The sequence below is a fragment of the Globicephala melas genome, chromosome 10, assembly GCF_963455315.2.
Source record: "Globicephala melas chromosome 10, mGloMel1.2, whole genome shotgun sequence".
NCBI classification, from domain to species: domain Eukaryota; kingdom Metazoa; phylum Chordata; class Mammalia; order Artiodactyla; family Delphinidae; genus Globicephala; species Globicephala melas.
In genome coordinates, this window is record NC_083323.1 from 73,744,623 (window position 1) to 73,754,978 (window position 10,356).

A 10,356-nucleotide genomic window follows, 5' to 3' on the forward strand; every position below is an offset into this window, starting at 1 on the left:
GAGGGTATAAGTGGGAACCGTGTACATTTTGCTCAGTTCTGCTGTGAATCTCAAACTGCTCTAAAACTAGTCTACTAATTTAAAAAAAAGTTTGTGTTGCTGACACTTGAATAACCAAAGAGATCAATGGAACAGTGTACATGTATAAGCCAAATACATGAAAGAATATTTAGCAGTGAAAGCCATCCTTCCTATATGTAGATATTCAAGAAGTATTTATTTCTGTGTCTATTTTCAGGCACTCTGCTTGGAGCTGGCAATACAGTGGTAGGCAAAATTGATGTGGTCCCTGCATTCTGGGAGTTTAGAGTCAGGTTAGGAGACCAACATGAAATAAACAAACATAGAAATAACTATATAGAAGTGAGCTTATTTTCTTCCGTCTAATCTCTCTGGAAGAAAGGATTGTAATATCGCTTGTAAACTCCAGAGGAGGAAACTTTACTTTGAATCTCATATGTTAGCGTCACAGGGTTTGAATAAATGGATAATATAGTAAAGGATTTTAAACATATGTTCTTCCTTATTTTATTCTTTCTGACAGAGTTTTGAAAAGAATCTTGCTCCAGAAGAACGTTTCTCCCCCTTGGATGTCTTGACAAAATCCAAGGACAGAATGAAGAACTTGGGCTGATTATTGACTTAACAAATACTCGCCGCTATTACAAGCCAGAGGTAAATGGAAGCCGTAATTGAAAATGACCTTCTTTCTGATACTGTAATAATTCATAGGAGTTCAGTAGTTATCATCTTATGCTAAGGTGAATCCTGGCCTTCTCTCGTGGGTTCAAAAAGGGAAGCTAGTGGTTTCCTTAAATACACATTTGTAATTGCTGTTTCAAAATGAGATTAAAGATATGAATTGAACTATAGTATTTGGCAGTAGGCTCTAGATATGCTTAAGAAATTCTGTAAGCTTCCATGTTCTATATTTTGAAAATGAAGTAAACTTTTAGTAGTTACAGTAGTATCCTAAAAAGAAAGAAAGGTATGTCCATTATGTCTTTAGCACTTATTTTAAGCAGTTGCCTGAGCGTGCTTAAGCATCACTGTAAAAGACAATTGTTCTCTAAGTTTTATGCTTCCTTTTCCTAATGCCTTCTGATATAGTACAGAAACCCATATATTCTCTTAGCCTATGTAGGACATTCCAGTGCAAAAGAATTATCCTTCTTCTGACCTGTTCCATGGCCTTGGGAGACAGTAACACCTAATGTCTTTTAATATTTGTAGAGCAGTTTGCCATTTAGAAAGTTCTTTCATATCCATTGACTTAGTTAATCTTCACAGCAATCCTTTGCTCTTGAAGTGGAAGTAGTACTGATATCTCCTACTGAGTGCTTACCCTGCACTAAGCTCAGAGGATAGACAACTACAATTACTAATTTTACAGACGATGAAACTGACTCTCGGAAAAGGAAGAATTGAAATTTCAGCTCTGTTATTCCTTTTTTTTATTGTGGTAAAATATAGAGAAATCATATTTATTTTAACCATTTATAAATATGCAGTTCAGTGGCATTAAGTACAGTCACAGTGTTGTGTAACCATCACCGCTGTCTAACCAAAACGTTTTCATCATCCTCAACAAAAACTCTGTAACCATCAAACAGTAACAACTCCATTTTCCCTCCCACCAGCCCTTGGTAACCTCTATACTATTTTCTGTCTCTGTGAATTGGCCTATTCTAGGTACCTCGTGTAAGTGGAATCTGCAGTATTTGTCCTTCTGTGTCTGGCTTATTGCACTAAACATCATGTTTTCAAGGTTTATCCATGTTATAGCACGTAACGAAATGCCGTTTTCTTTTTTGGCTTAGAAAATCCCATTGTGTGTATATAGACCATAGTTTGTTATTCAACGGTTGATGAACACTTGGTTGTTTTCCACCTTGTAGGTATTGTGAATCATGCTGCTATGATCATTGGTGTACAGATATTTGTTCAAATCCCTGCTTTCAGTTCTGTTAGATGTGCAGCGTAGGTAGTAGCAGAGTTGTTGGATCATACGGTAGCTCTACACTTAACCTTTGAGAAAGTGCCAAACTGTTTTCTACAGTGTCGTCTTGTTTTTAAACAATTATCACAAATTTTAAGCAAAGTATAAAAATACTGTGAGTGTTCCTTGTATACCCATGAACTCATCCAGCTTTCTTATTTACCAACTGATGGCTGTCATGTTTTATCTGTACCCCCACCTGTTTCACCCCATTCCATATTATCTTGAAGCAGCTCCGAGACAGCATGTAATTACACCTGTACGTTTTTGGTACGTGCATTTAAAATACAGGACTTTTATTCCTTAATATCATTTTTTAATATTAAATACCCAGGGAGTGCTCAAATTTGCAGTTGTCTCCTAAACGTCATAAAAAATTGTTTATAAGAATTTTGAATTAGATCCAAATAAGGTCCACACTTTGCCGTGGATTGTTAGATCTCTGAAGTCTTGTTTAATCTATAGGTTCTCCCTCCATGTCTCTCTCACTTTTTTTTTCCTCCTTGAATTTTGTTTTTAAAGAAACCAGGTAATTTTTCCCATCTAGATGTCGATGATTACATTCCATGTGTTGGTAACATATTCTTCAGTCCTTTTATTTCCTGTAAATTGGTAGTTGATCCGAATGAAGCTTGCATGTTTTGTTTTGGCAAGACAGTTTCATAGGTGATGATGTGTTCTTCCATGGAGACATATATAATTGTGTCTTTCTGTGGTATTAGCAGTCACTGATGATTCACACCTACATCCATTAATTCAGTTGAGGCTTCAAAGAATGGTGAATTCTGTTGTTCTTTTTTTCACTTATTAGCTGGGTATATTTGTACGAGGAGAAGATTCCCCTCATCAACTGTTTGGTTGCCCAGTTGTAGAGGCATGATTCTCTTCTTTTATTTAACAGTTTTCAGAATAATGAATTGATTCACAAATATCCTCCAGTGGTGACCAGTTTTGTAAAATTTTATTTATTCCTATCACTGTGGACTCCGTTACAGTTATTCTAACTGAGGCCCTGTCTTTGGCCAGTTGGAGCTTCTCGGTGACTCCTGAGTCCTTTTGACATGACATCAGTTGTTTCTAGACTTTTTCAGTGGTCAGAGCTAGGAAATATGTATGTTTGTTTTTAATATTTTTAAAATATGTCATAGGTTCCTGCTGCTACTTTCCATTTAAATTCAGAACTAGAGAATTTTCACTTATCCTTTTCTGTCTTCTATTGATAGTCTACTTTCTCCCACCTCAAGAATACCAGTTCTCAACAATGCCTGAAATTGCCTCTATTTCCTAATTCGAATCCAAGTTCTTCTGACTCTATTCTACTCCTCTCCTTAAATCACAGCCGCTTTATGGCCCTTGAAATGTAAGATAGAACATAAATGTAGGTAGAACTGTTTATATCATTTTGAGTTACATGTGCATTCATTCACATAGATTTGCTTTTCCTTTTGCATGCCTGGTAACTGTCCGTTCTGCAGTTTTAATGAAAATCAAGTGATAATTACTGGTTAAAGCAGCTTTGGAAAAAATGGCTCTCATCAGAATGACTGACATACAAAGTTTAATGTACTCTCCTGGTTTATAGTCTGTCTTCTCTAATTAATTTTTTATTCTTTCCCTACAAAGGAAATAATACATATTTTCATGGTTTTGCCTTATAGGACTTACCAGAAACTATTCCTTATTTAAAAATTTGTACAATTGGGCATCAGGTGTCAGATGACGACGCTAGTTTTAAATTCCAGTGTGCTGTTAATGGGTTTCTGAAAGAACATAAAGATAACGGTGAGTTGCTTTTGTTTTTGTTTTTGTTTTTCCTTTACCTGAACTTTGGTATGCATTTTGAGTGGGGTTGGGGATTTTTAACATTTTTAATAGTTCTGACATTAGTGTCAAGTTGTGTTTGGTAACATTAAGGTGGAAATGTCAGATGGTGCTAATAGAGTACGGTGCTTTTCCTGTTTATGGTTACAAACAGTTTAGTTTGGAAAGTGATTTTTGTGAGAAATATGAACTGAGCTAGCTTACTTATCTCTTTTTTAAAAATTTGAATGGAAAATACATAAAAACATAAAAATGTTCTTTTGTCCTATTTATTGGTTGGGAGGTGGAAGAAAAGGTTAAGACTCTCGGGTTCTTAGCGTACATAAAAGAGAAAACAAAAAGCAAAGGTTCGGAGTGAGACAGATCCCTAGAAGCAAAACAAAACAGAGTGGACCAGAAGAGCGGCTTCCTCATCATATATGTGTTTAAGATATTTTTGCCGCTTTTACACTTCGGTGCAAGTGAGGAAGAACACTACCACCTCTTATTCTTATCTTCAGACAGGAAGAACTTAAAAGGCTGGTGTTTTCTTGTTTCCGCTTTAAGATCTACTCTGTTGATAGTAGGTCTTAATAGCGTGTGAATTTTAAGGATCCACTGGCCTTTTTCTAGCATCTAACTATCAGAAGGAATGTGGTGTTTGCCATATTTTAAGACTGAGGAATCTTTTGTCTTTGGAACACCACTGACGCCCATGTGAAAGTGTTCATTTTGTCCTCTTTCTAAATTTAGCACTTTATTAAATAAACGTAACAGACAGTAAATATTCCATGTATATATAAAATGATGCACGTATATACATAAAACAGGGAGTAGGGGAGAAGGAATAGAGATGGAGGTGGGAAGATAGGGGATAGGAGGCTGCCGGGGACCAGCCCCAGCTGGACAGGTTTCACCCAAAGGGGAGACGGAGTCGGCGTGGACAGAGCACAAGACACCTCAGAGGATGCAAGGATCTGACAAATTTATTTTTCACGATTCCAAAGTATTTATACTATAAAATAATCTCATTTTCAATCTTAACAACCTCATTCCCATGCCAAAAAATCTCTTACACAAGCCATAAAACAAAAGTAATTTACATCAACAGATTACATCAGCAGGTTAAACAGGTTAAATAATCTTCTTATCGCTTATAGTCTCTTTCATCCCCTGTGGCCATAAAACCTCCCCGCCACCATACCCAAGTGTTTCCTAACATATCTCTAACTCCCCAGGAGGGCCAAAACCCATTCAATTTGTCTTCTAAAGTAAGCTTTTGCCACACAAATGCTCCTATTGTATTTCCCTGAACCCAACGCCCTGGCCTGGGAGTGGGGATTTCAGGTGTAGCCATTAAAGGAGCCGGAGTAGTTACAATCTTTTTGGCTTTACCCTAAGTTGGGGTCTTTCCCTAAACCCTCCATCGGAGCTGGAAATATTTCCCAACACTAATAGCAATCCCATAAAAATCACCTTAAGCAAAAGCAGGGGGGAACAAGGGGAACCACGCAGAGGAGAGCTTTGCTTCTCCATATTTGTACCTGACAGTACCAGCTTTGCTTGGCACTATGGGTCTCGTCCGTGCTGAGACTCAAAGGCACTTCCTACACGGCTCCCGGCATCTCCCCCTTTTTTATTTTTTTAAAAAGGCAGTATGCAATTCCACTTTGGTTTTATATACACTCTGGAGGGCAGCTTGAATTAATCGGATGATGACTGGAAAAGAAATAAAGAGCAAAATTATAACCACTCCGGCAGCCCCATAATTTATTAAAATATGCATAAAGGAATTACCCTTAAAATAACTTTGTAAATTTTGTAAAAATTCTGCAGCAGCCTTAGAGGGATTCATATCATATTGAGAGGCTGCAATATCATGAATTTGTTTGTGTAAATGTTCCAAATCAATTCCTAAATCACTAGAATTCCATATATTTAAAATGTGCATTTGAATTTTTAAAGGCCTGTTTTTGGTAATTTCTTGAATCCAAAATGCCATATCACTGGAGCCAAATCCTTTCTCATTCCTAGTTTCTTGAATTACATTCTTTCCTGTCTTATAATATGGTAGCAATAACAATTGTGCTATTCTTTGTCCCACATAAATTTGCTGCCTCTTATTAGAGGGAGCCACCATTATTTGAATTTCTCCTGTATAATCAGAGTCAATTACTCCAGGCAAAACTGTTAAGCCAGATAAGGAAGTTGAACTCCTACCAATAATTAAACCCATTACCCCTGGGGGCAATGGACCTTTAATCCCAGTTGGTATTTTTATGACTGGAGAGTCAGGAGTTAGTATTGTTGCGGAGGTGGCACAGAGGTCCAATCCTGCGCTGCCTGGGGTGGCCCTAAACAATTCATCGATTCCCCTGAGGGAAGAAAGGGATTGAGCGTCTGGTAAATGGCCCCTATTGTTTGTTGGGCCCGGGGTTGGGCCCGAAGTAAGTTTCCCGAATTAGTTCCAGCAGGTGTACCTGGAAAAACAGGTGCAGGAAATATTGGCATCTGAACTCCAGCCTGAGGCACTGCAGAAACCCCATTAGGGGGAAGAATGTGTCCGTCCTTGTGATATTTACTCCTACACAATTTAGTCCAATGATTTCCTTTCCCACATCTTTGGCAAGGAGTCTTTGGGACCCCAACATTACCAGGAGATATCATTCTAACAGGACCTGCTGGAGGTATATTTTTATTAGGACATTCCCTACTAAAATGACCTGCGCCTCCACAAGCAAAACAATTGTTCCCTTTTGGTCCCTTAAAGTTTTTTGTTTTTTGAACCATATTCATCATGCATTGAGGAAGTGTTTCTCCCTTTAGGGCAGCTGCCAAGGCAATCCCTTGCATATAGGAGGGACCAACGTCAGAACATTGCTTAATGAAATCTGAAATACTTCCAGTTTTTCTAATAGGGCGAATCAGGTTCTGACAAACAGGATTGGCATTTTCAAAGGCTAATTGTTTAGCCAACATATTAGCTGCGTCCTCATCAGTTATCACTCTTTTTATCTCTGTTAGCAAGCGAGAAACAAAATCCTCATATGGCTCCTCAGGTTTTTGTCTTAAATCTGTCAAAGTGGAGGCTTTTCCTGGAGTCAAAGGCAAAGACTTCCATGCATTCACTGCACACGTAGTTACTTGCCATAAGGCCTCCTTTCCCATATGCATCTGCTGTTGGACTGTATCATATTCTCCCTGGCCTAATAACATATCTTTAGTAATATAAAAGTTATCCCTTTTCTTATTTAAAGCATGTTGTTTAGCCACCAATTCTTCATATTCTGTTTTCCAAAGCAAATATTGTCCTCCAGATAAACAGGCCTTTGTAACCTGAATCCAGTCATATGGAGTCATCCATCTATTTGCCAAGGCATCTATAAGAGTCATAGTATAAGGTGCCAACGGTCCATAATCTATACAGGCCTTTTTAAGTTCTTTTAAAAGTTTTAAAGGCAAGGGATCCCAATATACATCATCATCATCAAAACTATCCTCAAAAAGGACTGGAAAGCAGGCTGCAAAAGCATAATCATCATCTTCACCGTTTATTCTCCTATGCTTTTTATATTCGCCTTGGCTTTTATTAAAAGGTGGTGGAGGTGGTGGGCCCCTGACCTTTAAAGTTGGATGTCCTGACCTTTTTGAAGGGAGAAATGAAGAACTTAAAGATGCCGGTGGGGCGGTCGGTAGACGACCCAAAGGGCGCATATCCTGTAAATTAGGCCTATTTTTCTTAGTTTCTTGCATTAAAAAAGCACCATGGGGTTCATATTTCCTTCTTTCATAATCATATGCAGCAGCATCTAAATCATCCTGATCTGCAGGAGGCAATTCATCATCAAAAGGAGGGTTCTTTAACAAATGAGGCTTAGTATCATTTTTCTCCTCTGAGTCATTGTCATTAAGGTTACAGTCTTTTAAAGCTATAGCCAAAACCTCAGTTTCTTTTGATGTTTTTGGGGAAATTAACGGAGTACATTCATCTATTACTTCTGTGGGATATTTATATGGGTTCTTTTGACCTTCAGGCAAGGGGGCAATGCTCTCTCTTATGAGGTTCCATAAAGTAAAAGTATCTACTGGAACCTTCTCAGGTCCAAAATGACTGTAATATACTTGCAAAGTTTGCCCCACCTTTTGCCAGGTTTCTATATTAACTGTTCCCTGTTCTGGAAACCATGGGCATTGTTCCTGTACAAACTGAAAAAACTGAGTTAGTTGCTTACTAGTTACCTTAATTCCTCTTCCATTTATCATATGTTTAACTATATCAATAAATAAGAGCCTCTCTTTGGACTCAGCGTGTCCCATCTTGACACCGCCTTACTCACCTTCCTAACCAGTATTCTTAACTGGGGGTCTGCAGCACCCTACGGTGAGACTCCTATCCGTCCGAGAAAGAAATAATACTTACCCCTTCAGGTCCCTGTTCGGGCGCCACTTGCCGGGGACCAGCCCCAGCTGGACAGGTTTCACCCAAAGGGGAGACGGAGTCGGCGTGGACAGAGCACAAGACACCTCAGAGGATGCAAGGATCTGACAAATTTATTTTTCACGATTCCAAAGTATTTATACTATAAAATAATCTCATTTTCAATCTTAACAACCTCATTCCCATGCCAAAAAATCTCTTACACAAGCCATAAAACAAAAGTAATTTACATCAACAGATTACATCAGCAGGTTAAACAGGTTAAATAATCTTCTTATCGCTTATAGTCTCTTTCATCCCCTGTGGCCATAAAACCTCCCCGCCACCATACCCAAGTGTTTCCTAACATATCTCTAACTCCCCAGGAGGGCCAAAACCCATTCAATTTGTCTTCTAAAGTAAGCTTTTGCCACACAAATGCTCCTATTGTATTTCCCTGAACCCAACGCCCTGGCCTGGGAGTGGGGATTTCAGGTGTAGCCATTAAAGGAGCCGGAGTAGTTACAATCTTTTTGGCTTTACCCTAAGTTGGGGTCTTTCCCTAAACCCTCCATCGGAGCTGGAAATATTTCCCAACACTAATAGCAATCCCATAAAAATCACCTTAAGCAAAAGCAGGGGGGAACAAGGGGAACCACGCAGAGGAGAGCTTTGCTTCTCCATATTTGTACCTGACAGTACCAGCTTTGCTTGGCACTATGGGTCTCGTCCGTGCTGAGACTCAAAGGCACTTCCTACACGGCTCCCGGCAGGAGGCGAGAGAGAGAGGGAGAGATGGGAATTTCAAGATAAATTTTCATTCTATAACCTGGTTGCTTAATGCAGGTACTAGCTCTTAAATATCTTAAGCCCTATTCACAGATCTTCCGTGTACTTTAGCTTTAAAACTTGAGAGGCTTGGCCTGTCCTGTCATAACCAGGGTGTCTAGAAAGGAGGCAAATTATCTGATTTGTTTAAACTGTAGTCACAGAAATGTTACCTCTTAAGATGTTAGGGCGCAGCTGCCGGCCTACTCACTTCCTCCAGGCTCCTTTGTGTGTGTTCTGTCTGTTCCGCGTGGGCTAGAAGATCCTTACAAGTGCATGAGAACACGTTTGTAAACCTTGATTGTTCACATGTTATACCAAGTGTAGTCCATTGCATATGCTGACTCCTCTGTGGGTCTTCTGCATGCAGTGGGCTAACTTCACCATGCTGTCTGCCATTGCAGTCTCAGGACCTTAGTTATGATCCATTGGTGACTTTCCTCTGCTGTAAGGCCCTCCCACAGGTGCCAGGCTCACTGATAAAGAGGAGGAGACTATACTATGCACTCCCTAGAATGGGTAGAGACTCAGAAAATAAATTGTTTCAGTAAACACCGAGAGCCTTATAGGTTTGTTGTTAGGGCACGGGGATACAGAGGTGAGTAGAAGTCTTTGTTCAGTAGCAACTTACAGTTATCTAGGAAGAGAAACATGTAGTGAGTATAAGTGGGTTAATTATGATAAAAGAATCAAGTGCAACAGGAATATAGAGGAGAAATTGAGGAAGGCCTGACTGAGGAGACAGCGTTTGAGCTGGGCTTGGGGGAAGAGGATTTTGCCGGAATGAGGAAAGGACAGCCCAGGTATTGGGGACAGGTACAGAAGGCACAGGGCTTGAACTTGTGCTCTGGAGGGGCAGCCTCTGGTGTGACTAGAGGGTAGTGTGAAAGGGCAAAGAAGTCATACATTGATTTTCAGCAAATATTTGTATAACACCTTCTAAGTTGAAGGCACTGTTCTAGGAAGTAGGAAGAGAACAAAGTTCTTGCCCTTACGTACTTTCCATTCTAGTGGGGGAGAGAGATGAATAAATAAGTCAATATATGGAGTGTCAAGCGGTGGTAAGTGCTTTGGAGAATAACAAAAGAAGATGAAGAGGTGAGGGAATGTGGTAGGTGATCAGGGAAGTCCCCTCTATTAAGATGTGGATTGAGCAGAGCCTTGAAGTGAGAAACAAGCCATTGGCTATCTGGGAGAGTGGAGATGGGGTGGGAGGGTGTGTTCTGGGAGAGTGGAGATGGGGTGGGAGGGTGTGTTCTGGGAGACTGGAGATGGGGTGGGAGGGTGTGTTCTGAAGCAGAAGGAATAGTAG

General features: G+C 39.7%; 2 protein-coding genes across 5 annotated transcripts in view; one reads left to right on the forward strand and one right to left on the reverse strand.

Moving 5' to 3' along the window:
• LOC132597899 (uncharacterized) overlaps positions 1 to 10,356 on the forward strand; it is a 32,710-nt gene that overhangs the window by 2,187 nt on the left and 20,167 nt on the right. For all 4 annotated transcript variants that reach the window (XM_060305553.1, XM_070046508.1, XM_070046509.1 and 1 more), the window contains exons 3-4: positions 545 to 675; positions 3,658 to 3,781. The gene's annotated coding sequence lies outside the window, so the exon portion shown is untranslated. The remainder of the gene's footprint in view (positions 1 to 544; positions 676 to 3,657; positions 3,782 to 10,356) is intronic.
• On the reverse strand, positions 6,098 to 8,116 carry LOC138842860 (endogenous retrovirus group K member 5 Gag polyprotein-like). Its single transcript, XM_070046547.1, has one exon. The coding sequence runs from the start codon at positions 8,114 to 8,116 to the stop codon at positions 6,098 to 6,100; it is 2,019 nt and encodes a 672-aa protein (XP_069902648.1).

Bases quoted from the DNA above. Each gene is read 5' to 3' on its own strand.
- LOC138842860 (XM_070046547.1), bottom strand. From the start codon at position 8,116: ATGGGACACGCTGAGTCCAAAGAGAGGCTCTTATTTATTGATATAGTT.